Source organism: Pelodiscus sinensis, chromosome 2, assembly GCF_052426305.1.
Source record: "Pelodiscus sinensis isolate ZL-2025 chromosome 2, ASM5242630v1, whole genome shotgun sequence".
In the NCBI taxonomy this organism is placed as follows: Eukaryota; Metazoa; Chordata; order Testudines; family Trionychidae; genus Pelodiscus; species Pelodiscus sinensis.
The window spans coordinates 79,637,611-79,662,113 of record NC_143053.1 but is presented as its reverse complement, the minus strand read 5'-3'; the positions used below and the strand labels follow the sequence as shown (position 1 = coordinate 79,662,113).

Here is a 24,503-nt window from a genome sequence, read left to right as displayed (position 1 = left end):
TTCACCATATGGTGAGAAGTATGTCTGACCTTAAAGTTAAGCATCTTATTTCTAATGACTACCTGACACTATGATTCTAAGGTTGCTTTTAGTACAATTCAGGACACTCAGACCAAGCAGAAGCATGAAATAAAAAATAAATGTACCATCTCCATTGGTTACTAAAGCTGGTAGCCTTGGTATTTGAGCTATAGAATGAAAACACTTAACCAGGCATGGGGGGGGGGGGGGGGGGAGGAGTTAGTATTCAACTAGAAGCCTTTTGTTTCTAAGTTCCACCTTCTAGAACATGTAAAAACCCAAAAAAACCAACTGACAACTTGATTTCCCCCCTCCCTCTCTTGCCTCCTCAGCATTATCTATATGAACTAGTCATTAAAACACTTGTTCAGCACAACCTGTTCTACATGCTTCATCAGTTTCTGCAGTATCATGTACTAAGTGATTCAAAGCCACTGGTATGTATGTTAATACAGATTTCATGATAGGATTGATAAGTAAAATTAAAACAGCTAAAAGGGTAATACTTCAAAGTACAGTTTCAAAAGTTAGGCTATTGCTACTGTTTCAGGCCTGTCTCCTGTTGTCTCTTGAGAGCATTTATCCACCTGCACATCAATTGTCTCTGGATATGTTAAAGGTAAGAATGTGTGTAAACATTCTTCTATAATCCTACATTATGAAGAACCCTATCCTGTTGTACCTGATCAGTGTATAAATGAGGCAACTTAAATTTAGTACTGTAATACAGCATAATTTTGTTTTTCCTGAAATATTAATCACTTTGTGATTATCTTGTTTGACTGTGCAGAGACTTTCTACAGCAAATGATGAAATAGTAGAGGTTCTGTTGTCCAAGCATCAGGTGCTGGCTGCCTTGCGATTCATCAGGGGTATTGGAGGACATGACAGCATTTCTGCCCGCAAGTTTCTTGATGCAGCAAAGCAGGCAGATGACGACATGCTTTTTTATACCATATTCAGGTTCTTTGAACAAAGAAATCAGAGGTTACGAGGGAACCCTAATTTCACCCCAGGTAAACTTCATCCTTTAATGAGTTGATCTAGTTTACATCTGCTAGCCAGCATCTGACTTCATTTACTGTAAATAGGTGTTAAGTTAGTAGTAGCTTACAGTTCATAATGTATGAATAGGGCTTTTGGCATGTCAGGCTGTCAATTTTAGCTGTAAGCGATCCTAGCACACTTGATGGGGCAACAGGCAGCTGATCTTCAAGAGGAGCTGTTTTTTAAACTGTCTCCCTTTGTGGACCAACTCCTGCCTCACACCCCACACTACTGCCTTTGTATCAGAGGCACCACTGTGTTGAGTGGCAGGGAGCTCCAGGGGAATGGTGCCAGCCCCACCTCCTGAAACTAGAATAGCTTCATGAATTCTTATTACTCAACTAATTGGCTATTGAGTTAACATTTAATATCCCTAAACCCACCAACAACAGAACTCAGCTTTCCTAGGGTACAGATTCCTGTAATGCTAGTTGGTGGCAGGATTTAAGTTACCATGAGATCAAGTATTTGCTTGAAAATGACAAATGTTAAAGTCATCAGTACTTTAGCAGATAACTTCTTAACTTTAATCAGAGGCTGGGATCCAATGAATGCTTATACCAAAATGAATAAGCATATGAAAAGAATAGCACTTACATGTTTTACCTGCTGTGGCTACACTGTACCAGGGAGTGTGCCTCCCAACCTACATGGCTTGACTAAATAGCCATGGAGACACTAATCTAGGCCATCAGCCACCTTTGTACACAAACAGCTGCAGCACCCCCTCTGCTCAAGTTACCATGCATCTGTCACACCAGCTACAGTATAGACATCTTAAGATAGTTTCCTGGAGTTCTAAGCAGTAGATGTTAAGTTACACATCACAGTATAAACAAACAGTCTCTTAACTTTATTAGAAAAATGCAAGTTAGGCTTTTCAATGCCCTTTGCCCCAAGGTCAAGTTTACAAGAGTGTGCATACAGAAAGAACCTTTCAAAGTTATAGTTAAGTGAACATTCTCATCAAGATGTAAAGAAATCTGAAAAACTCCACTGCATACAAAAGTTGACCTAAACCATACATAGCCCTACAGTCTCATTCCTTGTGTGAAATCATTTGAACGGAGGATGGAATTGTGGATTAGTGACTAACACTTTTAGACCCCAAAATGTAAGTCTCAACCTACCCCCAACCTTGCTAAACTAAAGACCTACTATCAGTTTCCATTTAACTAGGTGAATACTTCCCTTACCATTACTGCAAAATTTGTGCTACATGTACTTCTAGCCTAGCAGCTTTCACTACAGGCAATCTTAAACCATATCACCAAGCTGAAAACACAATTAAAAACAAAAGCTTGACAAAGTTTCCACTTTGTGCTAGATCACAAAATGGAAGCTCACGCTAAAAATAGTGGCTGCTTCTAATGAAAAAGCTAAAAATACAAGCACAAGCAAAGACAGCTTCCATGTAGGAAAAAGCTGAACACCAGTATCAGTGCAATTGATTTTTGTTCTGAATTTGTCACCCCATTTGTTTTAGCACAAAATCCTATTACATTGTACCTAAAACTTTTATCCTGTCTTGTAGGAGAACATTGTGAAGAACATGTCACCACCTTTAAGCAGATTTTTGGAGAACATGCTCTCCTAAAGCCTACAACTTTCTGAGTGTACTGTATTCATACAAAATGTATAACTTATTGCATTTAACAAGATTTTGAACTACAAATTTTATAATAAAGTATATATACAGACCATTGTGGCAAATTACTAAAAATATTACACAACCTCTTAAGTGATGGCTTGTTTTTCCCCTAAAAATAGAGCCAAAAATTGCATTGAGTTGCATTTAAAAGTAGTGTCAGTGGTTGGCAGTCCATTCTCGTACACACATTACCTTGAGTTTGCTGGAAAAAAAAAAAGCTTTCAACTTATTTCCCAGTCTCTCTTAAAATAGAAATCCTGTTAGTTTTAGTAATACTAGTCCTCGAGTCACATGTACCATTTCCTGAGTTTGAAAGCTTTGTCCAAAGCTGCTTTATCCTGTAGTTGGATTGAACCACAACTCAACCAGTGGTTACAGTGTGATAGTCATAGAACATTGCTGCAATCAATTCAGTCTTATGCTGAATGGGGCCTAAGCCACAGTTCATGAAGTCCACTGAACACTGTTAAAAGGGCTAGAAGTAGAGAAGTCTCTCTCGTTCTGTACCTTTGTATCTTTCTTGTGCAGCACGAGTCTTAGCTTTATTTACTGATGGGCCTGAGTAAAAGAAAAGGGACAGTTACATTCTGAAATCCTTCAGTAATGTGGGCAGTATTGTTAGTCAAAGTCAAACGGGATTATCTGCTTTCCAGTTATGTATTTCCCCTAAACATTGAGTCTTGGCAGGAATTTTCTTTAAGTGAGCTGATCTTAACACTATATGCCAAACTAAATTTGATTAAGTTTTATATTCAGCACAGCTGCTACTGCCCTACTAGTTAATATACACTTTCATAACAGAAGTGATCTACGAAAGCATAGATTTAAAATTCCCCTTTCTAAAACTGGTAAAAAGGAGAAGCAGAATTAAGCATTTTTCCTTTAACAGATGTTCTTGCTAATTATGACGGTTTGATAGTGAACATCTGTACCACAGGGTAGAGTGGGAAGGAGTCTCATTTAAAGATGGAAAGGAAACACTAAGAAATTAGACTTAGTAGCACTTCAGCATTACCACAATGTGTGCTACTATAATTAGACTCCTGAAAAGGGAGGGTGAAAAGTTCGCTGTAAACAGACTTAGACAGTTGTCTGTAGTAATTTGTCCTCTTACTCTAAGTAGGTGATCTGAAGTAGCTATACCAGGTATCCCTAGCTATTTTTAAAGACAGACAAGTTGATATAAATATACAATTGTGGGCTTATTTTCTCACTGAATGAAAGGGATAATTAGCAGGAGAGAATTTTAAAATCCATCTTTAACAGTCAAATTTATCCTTACCTATATAACTAAGCAGAACAGGAAGAAATATTAATCCATGGGTAGCTCCAAGCACCACCATGGCTAGATACATCCTGAAGTAGAAGATCTGAAAGATTTGGGATTTGGAGAAGAACAACACTACAATTCCTCCAAATTTTGTCAGCGTGATACCACTGAAAACCTGATAATAGAAGAAATTAAAAGTAAGTGCTTATGCAAAATATGGTAGTGACTGAGTCAATAGCAAAACATTGAGTAGGAAAGATACTCTGCACGTTGAAATATTTCAATATTTCTTGAAAGTACAATCATCCTTATACTATATCTAGAGTAGGGGTAAATTTAACAATAGAGGAAGAATAATAGGGATCAATCTTAAAATAAGTGAAGTTCAAAAAAGGACAGCAGGTAATCGAGGAAATAAGATCAAGAAAGTCTACTTGGCATCTGTCTGTAATACTACTTCCTCTTACCCCCTTAGTAATTTCACTTTATATTTAGATGTTAGAGGAACAAAGACTAGAAGAGGGAATTCTGATTTAGCTAAAAGTTTTGACTGTTTCCCTTTCTATGTGACATGGTGTGATGATCACAATAAGGTTCCATTTAATCATGGTATAGCTAGCTGATTTTAATTTCAAGAGCCTCATGTGCTTGAATTATATTTATGTCCCTAAAGACATCTGCATGGGAGCATCTTCCTTAGAAAAAAAAAAAAGTCCTCTGGTTTATCTTGACTTGCTAATAGGTGGGAAAACTGAAGTTGCCCTTATGTTCACTGAGAATTATTCTGTGGGCATGACTTCACTGCAAGTTCTTAACTCAGGCTGGGGACAACATCCAAAAAAATAACCTAATTCCCGTTCACAGAGACATCAGACCCAATTTCAGTGATGTTTCCACTCCAGGCTAGTGGTTCACTAAAGCTTGTAATCAGGCTGTTAACCTACCTATGTTAATAGTGATGACACAGGCTAAACCATTGTAGTGCTGTCTGAAACAGTTCCCTTTGTACACTCAGAAGGATGGAAGATTTCTCTTCCAGTGAATTGTGTAAGAGCCACAGCAACTCGTAGTGCTAAGAGCCATGCTCCTGGAAGTCCTAGTGACATACATTGAGTAATGCACCACCAGTGAGAACACCTACTAAGATGTTGCTTTGCAATAAGACTGATCCCAAGTAACTACAGAGATCCCCACAAAGGTATGTTCATAACATGTTTTAGCTGAAGGCAAGCTTTACTTAGGCTTTAGCCTAACTAATTTTGGTTGAAAGCACCACCAAAAGGTTAACTACATTAAAGACAACCTAAGAGAAGTTAAGAACCGTTTGTACAATTTGGAATTCTAGAATGCAGAGCCAATAAAGTGACAAGCATTTTTTTAAACTATAGGCAATGACCTCATTAATCTAATGAGTAGCTAGATTAAATTTTCTAAAATTAAGCATCACAATTTACAATCAATTCCATCAGAAGTTACAGGCTTGAAAACAAGGGTTAACAAATCTAGACTAGGGAACTGAAGCAGACACCATTATAACAGAAGTTTAACCATTGCAGAATGACACTCAGTATGATAAAAGTTGATCCTACAACATAAGACTGTAGTAAGATAACTTCCTCTTGATTAATACTGCAGTGATGATAGGAAACGAACTTCTGTTGAAGTGATTGTCTACACAAAAGGAACATTATTTACAAAAGGAACAGATACTTACAGAACTGCCCATGCGGGAGAGTGCTTCTTCTGCACGCTCTGATCTGCTACCCTTAGTGCTAACAGTGAATGCTCTTGTGACATGACTGCAAAACTCCACTGAGATACCACAGCTCTAAAGTAAGAACAGATCAATTAGTTTCCAGGTACCAATGTATCACTTCAGCCCCCCAACTGAATACCTGAGAGGCTATAACATTGTTAGGCATCTTGGATAACAAAGTGTTTTTTAAAAAGCTGGGAACAATGAGATTCCAGGGCAAATGGTGAAAGGGGTTCTGGTGATAAAACCGTGAACACATAGCTCAGAGAATGAAGTATAATTTAATAAAGCACTTAATATGCAAGAGCACCAGAGTATTGACCCCCTAGGAAACTTACTAGTGATTGATGATTACTGACTGAACAAGGGAGAGGGAGGAAAGATACACAATTAGTCTGATTCATTCTCTAATGCATCAAACCTTGAGATGTTGATCTCACTCCAAAAATAGGTCCAGTATTTACAGATTAATACCCACTGAGATCCTATCTAAATTGCATTATGAAAAAATTCAGAGAGAGAGTTCTAAGTCTCCACTGAAAAAAGGCATTTAGAATTATGTTCCCTCATTGGCACAACCTCAGAAGAAAGTGCTAAGTGCATCTCTTGGTTTAAATCCTTCCTTCAGCTGTACGTTTAGTTTACTCCATCAGTAACATTGTCTAGCATGGACAGGACACGAAGCGTCAAGAAATGAGCTGCACGTACATAGTTCGTGGCTGTCTGATTCTCATTCGCCTATAGGACAAATACAGCTAAAAAGGGTTTTTCCAGGCTTTCACTGATTTGCCACATTTCCATTACAACAGACACGGTCTGGCACAAGAGTGCCAACTGCCCTTTTCAGCTTGCTTTAAACCCATTGTTTAAGAAATGATTTATCTACACTTAGCAGTTTAAAGTGCTCCCTTCCACTGTTTTACAACCTGTATTGGTGATGCTTCTGTATCCCTTAACTATGATTGGCCATGGGCATTTTTACTTGATTCAGCAGCTGTAGTGTTTCTAGTGCACATAGATCTATTCTATAGAGGCATCAATTGGATAAAGTGTTAACCTTGCAGTGATTAAAGGTATAGATACAGTATGGCATGTGCGTGCATGCACACAAAAGACCAGGTCTAGACAATGAGATATGCATTCTGTTTTTACTACAGATGTACGCTGCAGCAATTGTTGTGGAATGAAGTTAAAGACGACATTACCAAGCTCTGTTCTTTTGTGCATGCATACTGCCTGTAAAAGAGATGGCGCACATAACCAATTTCACCCTGTGCAGTTATCCATCAGTATCTGTACACATGGGGGACTTTGCAGCTTTTCTAAAGCACAATATAAGAAATTAACCTTTTCACTGTCAGAACATCTAAGGCTATGTCTACCCTACAGCTTATGTCAGCATAATTTGTATCACTCCAGGGTCAAGGGAAAGAGCACTCTTTCAGCTTAGGGTGGCTACGAAGTCTGCAGCAGCTCAGCCATGCCACTGTAAACTCTCTTGTTTAAACGCCCTTAGCAAGTTTTGATTAGAAAACAGATATTAAGTTGCAATTGTAAGGATGTAATTCAAGTCGATTTTCCATCCATGCTCTGTACAGAGAACATTATAGTCTCTTTAAATACACAAACACCCCTTACCATGACAAGGTTAACCAGTGAAACAGCATTCAGGCTTATGCCCCAAAGCCACATCATTCCAACCATGTTGACTAGTATCATAGCAATAGTAATGGATACCACCATAGCAGCCCACACTTCAAAGCCAAGCAACACAGTTGTCACCAAAAATATTGATCCCAGGGAGATGCAGAGGTTAAAGATGGTGTCATGCACAATTGTCAGATACTGTTCATAAAAGACATAAAACACACTGTGGAAAAGAGAGACAATTAGCCATCTATTTGGTTAAAACTGTTTAGGAACTGATTCTTGGTTGCATAAGTGAGTTACTGAGGTTTGTACAAATCCACAATATATTTTTCCTAACTACATTGAAAAGTTAGATGAAAATCCATACCCTGAGAGCTAGTTAAGTTGATCTAAACCTGGAGGTAGACCACAGTAGGTCAAGAGAAGAATTCTTCCATCAACCTAGCAAATACCTCAGAGATCAATTAACTACAGCTACAGCAGCTCCCCTCCCACCTCACATCACCATACTGCCCGCACTGAAGCGCAACAGCTATGCACTGTAACATTTTAAGTGTAAACATAGCCAGAGAATACCAGAGGAACCAGACTAAGAAACAAACTTGTTTTCTTAAACTCAGGGGTATGGGGGGACGGGGGGAGAGACTATTTTCCTCACTGCTTTTTAAAAAAAAAATTATTTAAGAACAGGGCAATAAAGATTATATCAAATACAGATAAAGCTAAATCTTAAACTGAATTTCATGAAATACTAATGTTCTGGAATTAAAAGATTCTTTCAAGTTTTTTTAAGCTGGCAAATGAATCACAGGAATAAGTTTTACTGCAAATTGTCAATTTTAATTTCATTTCATCAGCTGTTTTAAACAGGTTTGAGGAGCAAGAAATTTCTCCTCTAGGCATTAAAAAGAGGTCTTTTGTTTACATACAAAGGGACTTTAGAATGAAGAAAGAACCCTGATACTTTTTCCAAATTGTGAGGAAAAGGTCAGGAAAGTAGAGGAGAGCAATAATTAGCAAGCAGGAATTTAGAGCACTGAATCATGTGAACTCAGAAGTTCAGTACAAGTAATATAAAAGATACAGGTTTTAAAGGACTGGGAGCAGCAGAAGATAAAGTGAAGAAATAGTGGCATCAAAAGGAAAATCCTAAAACCATGCATAAGTTCCTGAATGGGTGCTCCAGAGCCTTCTAGAGTTTCAGATAGGAAAAAGAAAATCATAGGACATATGGCTGAGAAAGATGTTAAGGACTAGTTGACCTCTCCCCCTCTTCTCCCCACCTTTGTTGCCTCTATCTAACAGAGGCAGCAAAGGGAGTGGGGGGGGGGAGAGAGAAGGGGTACTTAAAGCAGCAGCACTGCACAGCTGAGCTAGGGATCAGCTGTGCAGCACTGCCACTTTGAAACCCCAAGGCAGGATTTCAAAGGGGCAGCCACCACACAGATGATCCGCAGCTCAGCTGTGCGGCGCTGCCCCTTTAAAATACCAATGTTAGCTATAGAGTCCCCAGCTGATCCCAGTTTCCACTGAAATGCTATGCCAAGCCCCTTTGAAACACCAGGGTGGCATTTCAAAGGGGCACTGCCACACAGCTCATCACCAGCTCAGCTGTGCGGCAGCTGCCCCTTTTAACACCACCTTGGCATTTCAAAGGTGTAGCACTGTGGAGCCCAGGGTCAGCTGGGGAATCCCCAGTTGGCCCGAGCTCCACATGGTATTTCAGAGCAGCAGTGCAGCTCTGAGTCCCCTGCTGACCCTAGGCTCCATGACTTTGGAGTGCACAAGAGGCTCCACTTTGGACTCCTGTACATTTCAAAGCAAGCACACTCGCATGCAGTGTGGAGTCAGCGGGACTTCGTGTGCAGCCCAGGGCCAGTGGATGAGTTCTGCATTCCTCCTTTGAAATGTACAACACTTGGAAAGTGGCAAGCTGATAGGGAACAGCCAGCACGGATTTGTAAAGAACAAATCATGTCAAACCAATCTGATAGCTTTCTTTACTAGGATAACAAGTCTTGTGGATAAGGGAGAAGCAGTGGATGTGGTATACCTAAACTTTAGTAAGGCATTTGATACAGTCTCGCATGATATTCTTATCAATAAACTAGGTAAATACAACTTGGGTGCATAACTGGCTGGATAACCGTACTCAGAGAGTAGTTATGAATGGTTCACAATCCTGCTGGAAAGGCATAACAAGTGGGGTTCTGCAGGGGTCTGTTTTGGGACCGGCTCTGTTCAATATCTTCATCAACGATGTAGCTATTGGTATAGAAAGTACACTTATTAAGTTTGCAGATGATACCAAGCTGGGAGGGGTTGCGACTAATCTGGAGGATAGGGTCATAATTCAAAATGACCTGGACAAATTGGAGAAACGGTCTGAGGTAAATAGGATGAAGTTTAATAAAGACAAATGCAAAGTGCTCCACTTAGGAAGGAACAATCAGTTTCATACATACAGAATAAGAAGCAACTGTCTGGGAAGGAGTACAGCAGAAAGGGATCTAGGGTTTATAGTGGACCACAAGTTGAATATGAGTCAGCAGTGTGATGCTGTTGCAAAGAAAGCAAACATGATTCTGGGATGTATTAAGAAGTGTGTTGTGAGCAAGACACGAGAAGTCATTCTTCCGCTCTACTCTGTGCTGGTTAGGCCTCAATTGGAGTATTATGTTCAGTTCTGGGCACTGCATTTCAAGAAAGATGGAGAAATAAGAGAGTGTCCAGAGAAGAGCAACGAGAATGATTAAAGGTCTAGAGAACATGACCTATGAGGGAAGGCTAAAGGAATTAGGTTTGTTTAGTTTAGAAAAGAGAAGATTGAGGGGGGGACATGATAGCCGTTTTCAGGTATCTAAAAGGGTGTCATAAGGAGGAGAGAGAAAACTTGTTCATCTTGGCCTCTGGGGATAGAAGAAGCAATGGGCTTAAACTGTAGCAAGGGAGGTTTAGGTTGGACATTAGGAAAAAGTTCCTAACTGTCAGAGTAGTCAAACACTGGAATAAATTGCCCAGGGAGGTTGTGGAATCCCCATCTCTGGAGATATTTAAGAGTAGGTTAGATAAATGTCTATCAGGGATGGTCTAGACAGTATTTGGTGCTGCCATGAGGGCAGGGGACTGGACTCAATGACATCAAGCTCCCTTCCAGTTCTAGTATTCTATGATTTCCATCTGCTAATCACAGTAAAAAGTAAAAGACTTTAAGACTCTTTCTTAACTCTCAATACAACATGCACCTCCTCCTGTTTTCTGTCCAAAGTTACTATTCACACACATTCCTAGAGTGGAAAAAAAAAAAATCCACATATACCTGTAAGGGAACACACGGTAATTCTTCTCTTTGATACCCATGGTTTCAGTAATGTTATCTGCTATCATCCGTGCTTTTTTCATGGCATCAGTGAAGTCAGCTGAGGTTTTTAGCACTGTATGGTAAGTCATAAAGTAAGTAGCTCCAACAGAATTATTGTTTATGAAGTTGACAGCAGAGCTATATGCAGCATGTCCTCTATAAATGAAATAGAACTGAATTACTTCCTGGACAAGCAACAGGATCAGCCCCCACCATTGTGATGCCAAGAAGTGGGATTTCTCAATATAACACAAATAGCAGAGGAATCCAACTCTCTGCAAACCTATATAATACAGGCTATGGGTTATACAGTCATATGAGAAGATATTCCTGAAATACAAGATTACCCCCCAACACACAAAAAAATCACTTAAGGATCAGATTTTCTTTTGTCTTAGTTATCTTGTCTGGGAAACTGTACTTAATTTGGGAGGAGGAGGGGGGGGGATTAAGGATCATTTAACTGATAGCAGAACATTTCTCTCTTCCCACAACTTTGCTTCACAGGGGCACAACAAGGATTTGCTGGTTTTAAGTCTGTATTTCAGCATGTTTTTAAAATAAAACAAGACTGTACCCAGAGGCTTGGATGTGGAGTATACAATTCATAAATACAAACTCATGTCACTGTTGGATCCTATTTCACTTGTTCATTTTCAACAGAAATTAAACTGGTTCGCTATATTGCCACATACCCTTTCCCACATTTCGGATTAGGGTTATCAGACAAGAACATTGGCAAAAATTTCATGAAGTCTTCACCCTGAGGCCTCTGCTTGCCTTCTTGGGTCAGTGGACGGCAACGGACGCAAGATATATCGACAACTGGAAAAAAAAACCAAGAGCAGAAAACAGAAAAAGCACTCAATATCAGCCAGACAACCAGCATGCAGCATGTTGTACTATACTCCGTTTCACTTCAGTGATTTGAAGGGCTCATCCAACTCTAAAAACTCTAACTGCTAGAGAATGTAGCACGCACTCCCTCCCCATCTCCCTCAGATCCTTAACTCAATTTTCAAGTTTTGGAAAATAAAATGAAAATGTGTGTTTCATTTGAATCACTGCTGTGGGGTAATATGGCTCTCACTGCAGCCGCTAGGGGCCAGGTGAGAAGTGCCTCTCCATGGCAGCTGCTGCTCCAGCGAGCAAAGCCAGAGGAGAGGTATATGACCAAGTTCATCTGGCCCCTGTGTTCCCCAGCCAGAGTAAGGAATGCAGCAAACTGTGTACTTTCCCCTGGCTCCCTGACAAATGAGAACACCCAGCCATATTCCTGTATGAATCGGGACAGAGCGAGGTTTCAGCCTCCCCCCCCCCCCATCTTCCATAAAAGGTGTCTTGGGAGTGAGAGAGGGGCTCAGGGCTTGGGCATTCCCAGACTGGGGGTGAGTGGGGGGAGTGGAATCTCCTCAGCCAGCCCCTTTCACTTGCCTGGTGATTGTTTCTCTTTTCTGTATGGTTTATGAGAAGCTATCCCACTCCAGGTACATCCCATTTTCTTGGTATAACCAAACCTTTACCTTGCTTTAAGTTATGGTAAGAGGAAGCTGTATACCGAATATGGTGGTCCTAGCTCTTACCAATTAGGAGTTCTTGAATAGACAGACATAGACAGACAGACATTCTTTCATTCAATTGATGCAATTTTCAAGACACACGAGGGCAATAAACTGCTGACTGTATTAACTAGATCTAGTAAGGATCAAAGCAGCTCATAAGCCAGTTAGTTATTTTGGGAACAGTATTGTCCAAAAGGCATCTTCAAAAAAAAAAAAAAAAAAAAACCCACCACACAGCCTTTTAACATTTAAACTGAATTAAAATTTACCCTCCTTCCAGAAATGGCAATAATTCCAGAATGGAAAAGAATTGAAAAGCACACCTCACCCCATTAAAAAAAGTTGCACAAAGCAGGTTGAACACTGACATCAAATAAAAGGCAGATTCTAGTCTTTGTTTGGAAGAAAATATTTGAAAAACTTTTGTAAATATGATTAAAACACCATCAGAAACATTAAAAAGGAAGCACAGTACCTGATGCATTGCAAAACTGTCCACTAGTGTTGTAGACTCTGCAGCAGGAAGACTGCGGTTTAACCCAATCAAAATAATCATCGATCCATGAAGAAGGGGGAAAACCTATTCTTGTGCTGAAACACAATACAAAGGAGACCATACCTATCAATGGTGTAAGTGACACAATCTTAATTCTGGCATTTCCTAAAAAGTGTTTGACTTCACACCAGGATTCTTCTAACAGGAAATTATACACAAGCCAGGTTTTAAAAAAAGGAACACACAAGTTTCCAGCACTGTGGAGGTAAATATTTCACATGGTTCAACATCATTAGATCCACAGCACAGAACAGCCCTCCGCCACTGGAGCCCATGGGAATACCAGGTTATATTTTACAAGGACTAGCATTAGTGGGGGAGGGATGGAGATGTGAAATTTGCTGACAGCAGAGGTGTGGTGAGCAACAGGAATTTTGGGTTCCCCTCCAGATTCTGGAGGGGAGAATGTTCTAGTGGTACTTAGTGTGTTCTGCCCTGTCCCCATGTTCTCTTCTTGCCATCCAATTCTAGCTCCTCATCCAAGACTCCTCACCCCGCCAATCCCCATCTCACCCACTCAAGATACCTCATCCTAGTCCCTCTGCTTCAAGGCTCCCTATCTAGACACCAGTCTCCCTCCCAGGCTCCTCATAATCTCAACCTCTCCCCACCACAGTCCCCACTCTTCTGCTTCCCAGTACTAGTCTCTTTGGGCCTGGGAGCATGCAGGCAGGGGAGAGAGAGGACTGACTGGGCAACAAACACCCTCCACCACGCTCCAAAACAGTCATTCTCTGCTACCGTGGGGGCACACAGATATGCTAAGGGAGACTTCAACTCATCTAGATCAGTGTTCCTCAACCTGCAGGTCACAGAACAGGTGATGGGAGGTCCCCAAGTGCAGGGCCATTGCCCGGGACCCCACCCCTTAGGAGGCTGTGCAAAGCTAAGTTACATGCTTCAGCCCTGGGGTTTAGGCTTCAGACATCTGAAAGGGGTCCAGACCCCTGGAAAGGCTGGACAACCACAGCCCCAGTTGCCTCTTGTCCACTTTGCATTTGACACCAGACCACTTCCTTCTCCATGCTGCCTAGACATCAGCAGATGAATCAAGAACAGAGGGAAAAAATTCCTCTCGGTTCCTGAGACCAACACTATGCAAGCTGGGAGCAACAATTGCAGGAAAAGTCCCGCTTAGCCCCTGCGGTCACAAGCTGGAGCATGCAAGATATAAATGGAATCTTTGAAGATTAAGCTGCCATGCTCTAACTGAGCAGGTCTTAACTTTGCCAAACGTGGGATTTTTCATGGGATCAGCAGGAGGGCATGTCTCGGACATCAAAGCTAATGCATCACAAAATTTTAGATACCCACTCGAAAGCATGGAGGCACTGTCATTGTAGTAGGATTTTATAAACAAAAAAATTCCCCTCAATCTTGTTCTGGAAAACTGCAGAGCATTTTTTGTTCATGCTTTCCAAAAAGTTCAGTACAGAGCAGCATCCCACCATGGAAAACTTCCTGTTTCCGCTTGGGTTGCAGTGTTCCTTGTAAGATGACGTGCTGGGCAATGTAGCTATAATACTTATTCTAGAGATTAGTAGGAGAAAAATGCTGCACTTACTAGCTGTCAATCTCTGCTGCACTGAAGATTTGCTGCACGAGTGAATTGTTATTACACCCCACTCCACCACACACCATGTTTTGCCCCTCCAAAGACGTGTAGTTGTGCCCTTTTTCTAGAACAAAATACACAGGAGGACCAGCATGCAGGTATTTGCTGAGATAATTGAAGTAATCCATTACATAGGAGTCCTTAGAAAAGAAAACTTGAGTTAAATCTCTGAAACAACTCAGTCTGTCAATAGTTGTCATCTGTACGTTGTTAATGCTGAGGAACAGTTACATGATAGCTTGTCTAGTCAGAGGTATAAGATACGTTTCAATTACTTGGTACCGATTAAATCATTCCCTTCTGCAAAAATAAAATAAAATCACTTACATCTGGCATTGAAAGAGACTGATCCAAGCCAATCTCTACTTTGTGAGCAACTGCTATGCTGAATGACAAAATGCCCACAAACAAGGATATCTGTAAGAAATAACACACCAGTTTTAAAGTTTTCTCCAGCCCTACACAATGACTCCATGCCTTAATACTTCTAATTTTAGAAAATCAGTCATCCATTATATTTCTGCCATGCTGTAAACTTCCAGAATAAGTATACTATGTTTGATTTGTATGCAGAAACATGAAGAGTCATTTTCATCTCACAGGGAAGGTTGTGTCAAAGCCCAAATTAAATACACTACCGTATTACTGACTATGGAATGCCAACGACACACAGAGTTAACCATATCAGTAGTAAATGGTACTGGGGACTAAGATTTAGACCCTCAGGGTATGTCTACACTACCACCCTAGTTCCACGAGGAGTAACGGTAGTTCGGAATAGGAAGCCTAATCCGAACTACCTAGTCCGTGCCGTATGTAGCCGCGGGGAACGGAGTCCGCACTAGCGGACATTTAAAAATGGCAGCGCCCGGCAATATGCAAATGAAGCCCAGGAAATTCAAATCCCGGGCTTCATTTGCAACTCCGGTTGCCTACATTACCACCCTAGTTCGAACTAGGGTGGTAGTGTAGACATACCCTTAGTTAAGTCAATGGAAGTCTTTCTAGAGAGTTTAAATGGAAGTTGGCTCAAGTATCCAAATCCAAAAGAAAAATGTTTACTTCTACTTGTGACAAATGCACCCAATATCAATTACTAAATACTTTATACAAGAGCAACAATTATTTTTGGAAAAGTATACAATACTGTAAAAATTAAACAGCAACTCTAGTTCTAAGACAGTTCTCAGTTTTCTTGAATTATCTGTATTTGGTTCAAAAAAATTTATTGGTCAAGTCTCACTATAAGAAAAGGTGTACATACCACCATTGGTCTCATCCAATCTTTAAGCAGAAGTGGAGAATATATGTCTTTGAAGAATAGCAACAAGATGCTCTCAGAGGGCTGGACTCTTTCTTCTTCCCCACCTTTGAAACAACACAGAATATCCATCTGATTTCTCTGGAAAATAATTAGAATTAGAAACATATTAGAATTAATGCAGTCACCACCAAATATTGTGTAGCAATATGTGGAATCGGAATGACAGTAGACTCACCTCTTGACGCTTAATGTCCAATCCCAAGAGACTTACAAAGCAGGTAATTTGAAGAAGGAAGTCTATGAACACAGCCATTCCAGCAAAAAGAGAGAAAGTGCGGACAGCTGGCATTGTGGACAGAGTCCCTGAGAGGAGGAGGAGGAAAAAAAAAAAAAAAAAAAAAAAAAAAAGAGGGTCAGAACATTAGCTCTGTCCCAATCCCAAAATAACACACATATTAACACACAGCCAGCCTAATTCACCAGTATGTGGGAGTAGCCCTAGGGCTGATTTGCCAGTGGATGATTTTCCTAGAGTAAGGGGTAAATCAAGTGGGATACTATAAGGCAGCTCTATGCCAAGCCTTCCTGTCCACTCTCATGCAGGTGCTGTGGGAAAATATTGTTAACAGTCAATGGAAACTTCAGTCTAATCTAGTGGCTGCACAAAATAGGACCTGAAATATCCCTTTACGCCAGTTAAGGCATCCCTGTTATAGTGTTGGAAAAGGCTATAAACTCTACAGGGAGTTTGTGATGAGAGGGAATATTTAAGTTCTTTAAGACAGAAATAATGAGTTTAAGAGTCCATCTTCCCACTCCTGCAACTAACTATACATCTAGCTAGCCAGTTTCTCCACTCAAAGGGCAATTTTCTAAATCTGTATTTTGTAAGTGCAATGATGAGCAAGTCACTTTGCCTCATGTGCACCACAGTATTCTCAATGCAAATTGAGGATAATGCCTACTTTGCAGAGGTGGAGTTAGATATATTTCACTGTAAGGGTAGGTCTTCACTAACCACTGGGTCGATGGGCAGCAATCAATCCAACCAGGCAGGGGTGTCAATTTATTGTGTCTAATATACTTCATTTTACTTGGATAAGCATTTTACAAACAATATACAGTGCAACAGGTACAGTGCAGCATCTCCAAGCACAGAAAAAAAAAAAAAAAAAAAGACTAAATTTTTACCTAAGAAAAATGCTACCGTCTCTGAAAAAGATGAGAGCAATATACTAGGAGCCACGTCTCCTAGGATTCTGCCGATCTGCTTATCCAGAGTTTCACCTGGAAGACGCTCATCTCTCTGTTTAAGGAAAAGTAGTTCACTCATCAGGGATTACAGATGCATTTTATTAATATCAGCAGAACTGACTTAAATGGAGCGTGGGTGTTGTGCAGTCTTGCCTTAATCTTTGTATTTATGCCCGTAAGTGTGAAATAAGCTATTTGCATATATATTTGCATGTATATGCAACCACACTTGCGGCTCTCGGCATGTGCTGTGAATATCATTGTGGCCCCCAAGGCTTCCAAAGTTGAGTAGCCCTGCCCCAAGGTAAGAGCCAATATAGAATGCACACATTACAAACGGAAGGGGTCATCATAATACCTGAAATGCCTGGACTATAATGAAGATGTTGTCTACCCCAACAGCCAGCACCAAAAATGGAATGACTTCAATGACAATTAATGTTAGCGGGATTCCAAAATAGCTGAAGATACCCAGAGAACATGCTACTGAACTCAATACGATCAAGATGCCTGCAATGCCCAGAGAGATTTTTGAATCCACCTGACAAGTGAACAAAAACAGAACATACACCGTATTAACTGTAATTAAAATATACACGTCAAAGCCAGTCCAATCAGAACATTGTGAAAAGTATCTCCCATTCTCAGAATGAGATTAATTAGTAAAACTACTTATTTTCACTGAGGCTGCCTTGACCATGGTCCCTTTTAAACACTCAGGATGTTATTTGAAACTGAAGAGTAAAGCTGAACTTAATTGGATAGGTCTTGGTTCAAAAAGAACTAAAATACCTTAATTAATTACAACATTTTTTAAAGGGGAAGATAATGATGGAAGGAAAAGAAATTAAGTGGGACAATGATTTCCTAGTTCCTTCTCTCAAGAGTCATTTAGTCCAGTAAAAGACTAGAGGTCGCTTTTTAGGCCTAGGATTCTTAGAAAGATAGAAGCTATTTGTATCCCAGAACACTCTGGTAAGACACAAATAAGGAAACAAATGGGAAGCTTTCTAATAATGCCAACTCCACTAACCAAAGGTGAGATTAGACTATTTAAGAAAATAAGTGTTACAAATATTAGCATTTAAAGTAAGTTAAACACTGGGTGCTACATATACACACACAAAAGTTATTATGATTATGTTTTGTATTATTTTCAAGATAACTAAGCATACCAGAAATCTTTCGCAGCTTTTGATGTGTCCCAAGGCTAGTGAAATGTACAGAAACATGACGGCATAGCTGATTACAACAGTATAGATATCACTTTTACTTTCACGGTTTATCTCATCTTCAACACTCCGTTCAGCAGAGAATGAAATGGTTAAGTTTGGATTCTGATAGTTTTTCACAAAGCTGATAAACCTGAAAAGAAAAATAAGTATTTTCTTACAAATGCCAAGCTAAGGAAGAGACACACATTTCAAACCAAGGTATGGTATACCTACCCCTTGAAAGAGTTGAGATGATAGGGAAAGGATTAAAAACATCAAGAGAAGTCTTTAATGTTAAGTGGGACATATCAACCCCTTCTGAAGAAGAGCACATAATAGTCAACTCACTTCCCTATATCTCCCACTTTTATCACGAACATCTCAAACACTTCCCATTTTCCCCAGCCCCCACTTTGTAACAGCTGGTGCTGTGCAAGAAGTGGAAGACATGATTTAAGTATCTGACAAATCTGTATCCTAAAACTTTGAAACATTTCCTAGCACCAAATACCTGACTGTCAGGCTGGACTACATAGAATTGCACCAATTTAAATAAATTGGTTTAACACCACATCTTTATAAAAACGGGTACAACTCTGTGGACATTCATATCAGTTTGGCTTGCATCCGTAAGCCAGGTTTAAACCAGTGTAAGAGTGCTTATGCAGAAAGTTGCATAAGTTAAACATCTCTCTTGGTAAACATGTGTTTAGAGAAGCCATTTGCTTCCTCAGCCCCAAAACCATGAAGTTGAGGAGTTTATGAAGCTAAACCACTAACACACCAATTAGAAATGCACTCTCCTTCCCAGTCTCATCTTCCACAAATATACTTTTCTTATAACTTATTCTCTCAGTGAAATGTTGATACAGAACTGACATTTGTCTTTGTAAATCCAATCTCAGTTCCTTGATGTGACAAGGACAATTATTCAAGGAGAAAGCAAACTGGCCTTTTGCTTCTTTATATTATGGCAGAGGAGAAATTTAATTTAATTTCAAATATAGACAATTTTAAAAAGATTCACAAGGTTGATTGCTACAACCCATTGAAGTAAATCTGCCTGTGAAACTGCAGTAGTCTGAACTGACAGTTATTTCAGTGAGACATATATAAATGTTTTCACAAGAATCAGTTACCCAATAGCACTTTGCTGACAAGAGCAGATACAACTCATCATTTGTGTTTGCCAAACAAGGATCTCATCAGAACTAAACAAGTTACACAGAAAGTGAAAGCTCATATTTGATTCAGCTTTATATGATTGCTGATACAATTGATCCTAAATCAATGTGACACTTCACATTTATTCACAGAAGCATTCTGTGCTCTCAGTGTATATTTAGAATATTACTGTGTATGTTGAGAACTCTGCTAAACTCAGAGCTCTCTCACTGTCGCAGTCTAATCTTAATTATAAGAAACTTACTCTTTTTCCCAGGCCAGAGCTCTCATCAGCTTGTGTGTATCATTGTAGTAATTTCGGACAGGGAAGGTAATGACAAGAGCTGTCGCATTATTGTAGTTTTCACCTGTAAGTAAAAAGGAAGAGGTTGGAGGGAGAACACAGATCTCTCTCTCTTTGTGTAGAAGTCAAAGCACTTTTTGAAGTTTCTCTATGATTTTAATGGGGGGGTTTCTCTTAAGCAGCTCATTTCCTGTCTCTGGTATCCCATTGAATCCAACATACCAAGTCACGTGTAACCACTCCTCAGATGTCTGAAGCACCCATAACTAGTGCAGAGAAAATCTACAGCAGCACATGGGCTTGAGAATTTTGGAGTTCATCCAAAGAGAAATGTCCTTTATTTGCCACGTGTGATATCACAAACTAATAAGAAAGGTAATCCTGGAGTAGTTCATAACCTAAATAACCAATTCAAACGGGTATTATGCCTATAAATCTAGCGCATAAGTGACCAGCACTCATTCACCCCCATTGAAATTGTGTCACAATAGAAAATAAAATCAAAAGGAACAGAATTATATATTATATTATATTAACCTGTACAAAAACTGATTCCTTAGCAAAGCTACCATTTATCTAAAATGAACAAGACTGAGCAATTAAAAAAAATTAAAAAAACCACACGCACACACACTTCTCAGCATGCACATTTATCACATATATGTTCTTGGCAGAAAGGACTATGATCAGATTCTCCTTGATCCTACCTTATCACACTCACTAAATATTCAGAAGGGACACTGGGATAGTGAATAGGCCCAAATTTTATTTTGGAGGTGCCAGAGTGCTCTTTTGGAAGGAAAAAAAAAAAAATCCATCCCTCCTAGTCCCACGTGTCTATAACAGGGATCGGCAACCTTTCCGAAGCGGTGCGGCAAGATTTAACTTATTCAATTCTATTTACGAATCTGTGCACTGGGGAAGGGGGTAGGCAGAGGTAGGCTGGGTACAGCGACCATATTTTCTGAACCAGCTGCAGCTAGGAAGAATGGTTTAATTTAAATTATTAAACAGATGGAACATTTTAACTCATGTTTGATAAAGTTAGTGGATTTTATGGACCCCCTTAGGATCTGAGGTGGGGACAAAAATGCGGGGTTCAGTGTGCGGGACAGAGCTGCCAGTGTGTGGATAGGGATGGAGTACAGGATCTGGGTGCAGAAGGGGGAGAGGTTGCAAGGTCTGGGTGGGAGGTAGAGTGCAGAAGTAAGCTGGGAGTAGGATGTCTGGCCAGGGAAAGAGTGCAGTAAGTGAGGCCAGGAGGAAGGATACAGGAGTAACAGTGGATGCAGAAGCAGGGTACGGGTGGGGGTCCTGGTGGGGAAAGGGGTGTGGGGGGGGCACGCTTACCTGGCTTTGTGCTCCTTTGCAGCAGGGAAAGCCTCCAGACAGCATGATGCTGTTTCCACAGTAGAGGGGGAGCTCAGCACCCCCCCTCCACACAGCAGGGATCCTGGCGCAGTGTGTGGGGGAAGGGGGGGGTAAAGAAACCCTGACCTTCCCTGCCAGACCAGGCTCACTGTTGCTCCCCCAGCAGGGTCGAGAGAGCAACAGCAATGCATGAAGCACACCTGCTGAGACCAAGCATGCCCCACCCTTCAGCACCCCAGATGGGTTCCACGTGGCCCCTGCCTGAGCTGAAGCAGCAGCTCCAAGGCATGGAGGTCCAGGAGCAACTCTGCTGGGTTTTACTTTGGACCCATCTGCCCAGTAACAGCAGCTGCTGGAACAAAGAACAAATGGCCTGGAGAAGGCAGCAGCAGTGTGGCTGGACCAGGGGCCCCCCACTGCCAGAGTTGGTCCCGTGGGGGGAAGGAAACGGTCACGTGGCACTTGGTGGTGGGGCAGTGGACGGTGGAGTGGCCGAAAACCGTGCGCCACCAGAAGCTGACCTGGCTGCCTGCTGGCAAAGCTTCAATGGAGCTGCCTTTGAGTTCTGCTGCTGTGCCACACGAGGAACAATGGCAGAACACAGAGCCATTTCTCAGTAGCTTCTCTCCCCCTTCCTCCCCCAAACGATGGGGAAACAACAACAGAGTATTTAAAAATCCAAAGAGTCCCATATGGATCCGGTGCAAGGATCCAGCGCAGAAGCTCGCATGCCAGTGAAAGTGGGCTTGTGTGATACTTATGGCACATGTGCCATAGGTGGCCTACCCAGTCTATAAACTTCCCTAAAATAATTACTTTTCCATCAATGTTAAAACAGAGCAGAGGAGATGGTGTAAGTGATCCAAAAGAACAGAGCGTATCCCACCATCCCTCAAACACTTGTCTACTTCATTTCTTCCCTGTAAATCTTTTAAATATTTCCAATAAACCAAACACACATGCAGAGACCTTTAAGAGGCCAGGTGAAATTCAGGAGACATCATATGTCCCCTACAATTTTTTTGCTAATATGCCACAATATTAATGTTCTTCCTGAAACAGTTTTTTTCAATCTCTCCTGGTGAAAGTCTATGAGAAAGTCCTGAGATTATATTGACTATCTAATCATTCTGCAAGCAAGCAATTTACCCAAGCCTAACTCTCTGGAGTACATTTATACTGTGCTGTAAACTGGCCACGGCACAAGTAAATAGAAAGCATTCACAATGATGAAAGACAAGGGGAACAGAGCACAATTGTACAAACGCACAAAGGCAAAGTTCTAATTTAAGAAGCATCAACCTTAAATCCATGAATATCATTTGTGTCTCGGTTCTCAATTACACCTACCATCATAGCCTCCTAACACTAGCCATGGAAAGACAGGTCCACCAAACGTTCCCAAACAGGGATCATGAAGCTGGCTCGTATCATTTAGAGACGCTGGTGCCCTGCAAGATTAAAAAAAGTCAGTTTATTGATTTTTTTTTCCTTCAGAATCTGATCACTGGAGGTGGGAAGCAGCACTGAAAGTTTACACACTTCTATACAGTTTATAGTGATTACTTCGGGTATCTGAGCGACTGAGCAGTAACGCCTCACATTTATAAATGGAGCACAAAAATTTGCTTTTCTCATTATGTAAACTGCAAGGTGAAAAGTTCTGTTGGTTATTTATCATGATTTAAAAAATAATATGCTGAAAAAGTCTTCAAAACCACAACTAGATTTCTCAGGGTGAAGGCTTTTAAGATTGTTAACATCAAAGGTAAAATACTTTTGAAAGACTCTTCTCTCTTTAATGCCCTGAAGAAATAAAGACAGGAATCTACAGGTTGTTTATTTGAAGAATATTCAGCATTACCACCAGTAGGTAAGGCTTGCTCAAGCCCCTGTACAAGATCTCTGATTCTACACCCATCACTATTACACAGAATAACCCAAGTGGAGGGCAGGTAAATGTGGAAATGCAGAAAAAAGATGCTGTACTAAGGATGCTAAATATCAAGTAATTTACTAGTTGAGTAGTGGACGGATGATCAATAGGCACTTCCACATTCCTCCTTTGAAATGTACCAAGTCCCTGCTGGGGCTCTTGTACATTTCAAAGGAGGAATGTGGAACTGTGCGTGCAGCCTGGGGCTAGCGAGAAGTCACACTGACTCCAGGCTGCACGTGGGTGCCAGCTTTGAAATGTACAAAATCCCCCGGGGGGCGGGGGAAGAGAAGAGTACCCATATAGAGCCTGGGGGAGGGGGCGGGGAACACCCACATAGAGCTTGGGATCTATGCCTCTGGGATCCGAGTCCCCCACTGACCCCGAGCTCTATGCTGCGCTGCCACTTTGAAATGCCACGTGGAGCCTGGATCAGCTGGGCACTCCCCAGCTGATCCCGGGCACCATGCAAATGCTGCCGCAGCAGCATTTCAAAGGGGCAGCACCACATAGCTGAGCCTGGAATCAGCTGTGTGGCACTGCCACTTTGAAGTACCCCCTTTTTCCTCCCCCTTGCTGACTCTGATACAGGCAGCAAGGGGGCTGGGAAATCAACTAGTCCTTAACATCCTTATGCTGTACTACCCTTCAAAAGTACAAATCCAGATGGCACTATCAAACCAGGGGGCAAAAATTCAGGCATAACTGGCATGAGCACGGATACAGCATGACAAATGGAAAAAACCCCCACAATTTTAAGAGTCCATCAATACACAAGTATTTTTAAAGAATATACTTAAGTGCTCTGCTTACCGGACACAGTACAAGAAATGAGTGTGGTAATCAGCAAAGACAAAGAACTCATCCCCAACTGAATGGTTTAGAACAGAGTAACTGTTCTGAAAGTAGTTGAGCACACTCAGGATAGTGCAGTTGTTATTGTAGGGAGCAAGAGGAGCCAGGCAGATATCCTTCAGCATTACAGTCTCATTGTCATAAGAAGCAGTTATGTTTTCAATAGCATTCTGCAAACCTAACACCTGAAACAAGCAAAACTTGGGTTGATCAGAAAGAGCATTTTTCTTCTCTGTATAAGATCAAATACTTTAAAGAGTCACAGGACATTTTGGGCAACTTCTCAGCTGGATATCGTGCATTTAAAAATAAGCAAACAGCAAATGAAGCAAAACATGGTTTTCATTTTAAGTACTAGAGGAGTATGTGTCACACATTATAGGATGTAAAATCCCATTTAATCAATTAACCGGTTAAACATTATGTTTAACTGATTAATCAGGATCCCTAATACATACTGTGGTCCAGAGCAGTTGGAAATGAAGGTACATAAATTTAAAACATGGGCTGGGAAGTGGGGAAAGGTGATTAGCTCTTTGCTGAAAGGCAGATCAGAAGTTCTTGCAGTCTTTTGCTAACTCGGAGGACAATGCATTTTAGAAATGTATAATATTAGCATATATTATGAGTTTCCATGAAAAGCTAATCATGT

The 24,503-nt window shown here is 40.8% G+C and overlaps 2 protein-coding genes across 4 annotated transcripts in view; one reads left to right on the top strand and one right to left on the bottom strand.

Annotated features, from left to right (window-relative positions):
- RMC1 (regulator of MON1-CCZ1) overlaps positions 1–2,769 on the top strand; it is a 34,385-nt gene extending 31,616 nt beyond the window's left edge. For all 3 annotated transcript variants that reach the window (XM_075920864.2, XM_006117205.4, XM_075920865.2), the window contains 4 exons: positions 354–458; positions 572–640; positions 812–1,037; positions 2,603–2,769. In XM_075920864.2, the coding sequence (XP_075776979.1) occupies positions 354–458; positions 572–640; positions 812–1,037; positions 2,603–2,682 (480 nt within the window). In that variant the 3' untranslated portion in view covers positions 2,683–2,769. The remainder of the gene's footprint in view (positions 1–353; positions 459–571; positions 641–811; positions 1,038–2,602) is intronic.
- The window catches only part of NPC1 (NPC intracellular cholesterol transporter 1), a 47,275-nt gene continuing 24,672 nt past the window's right edge, over positions 1,901–24,503 (bottom strand). Inside the window, exons 9-25 of the mRNA XM_075920863.2 lie at positions 23,810–24,036; positions 22,411–22,511; positions 19,651–19,753; positions 18,183–18,372; positions 17,366–17,548; positions 16,945–17,059; positions 15,989–16,116; positions 15,754–15,891; positions 14,817–14,906; positions 14,439–14,629; positions 12,794–12,909; positions 11,452–11,581; positions 10,715–10,912; positions 7,384–7,615; positions 5,704–5,817; positions 4,002–4,164; positions 1,901–3,277 (exon numbers count right to left, since the gene is read on the bottom strand). Of these exons, the coding sequence (XP_075776978.2) occupies positions 3,195–3,277; positions 4,002–4,164; positions 5,704–5,817; positions 7,384–7,615; positions 10,715–10,912; positions 11,452–11,581; positions 12,794–12,909; positions 14,439–14,629; positions 14,817–14,906; positions 15,754–15,891; positions 15,989–16,116; positions 16,945–17,059; positions 17,366–17,548; positions 18,183–18,372; positions 19,651–19,753; positions 22,411–22,511; positions 23,810–24,036 (2,502 nt within the window). The 3' untranslated portion in view covers positions 1,901–3,194. The remainder of the gene's footprint in view (positions 3,278–4,001; positions 4,165–5,703; positions 5,818–7,383; positions 7,616–10,714; positions 10,913–11,451; positions 11,582–12,793; positions 12,910–14,438; positions 14,630–14,816; positions 14,907–15,753; positions 15,892–15,988; positions 16,117–16,944; positions 17,060–17,365; positions 17,549–18,182; positions 18,373–19,650; positions 19,754–22,410; positions 22,512–23,809; positions 24,037–24,503) is intronic.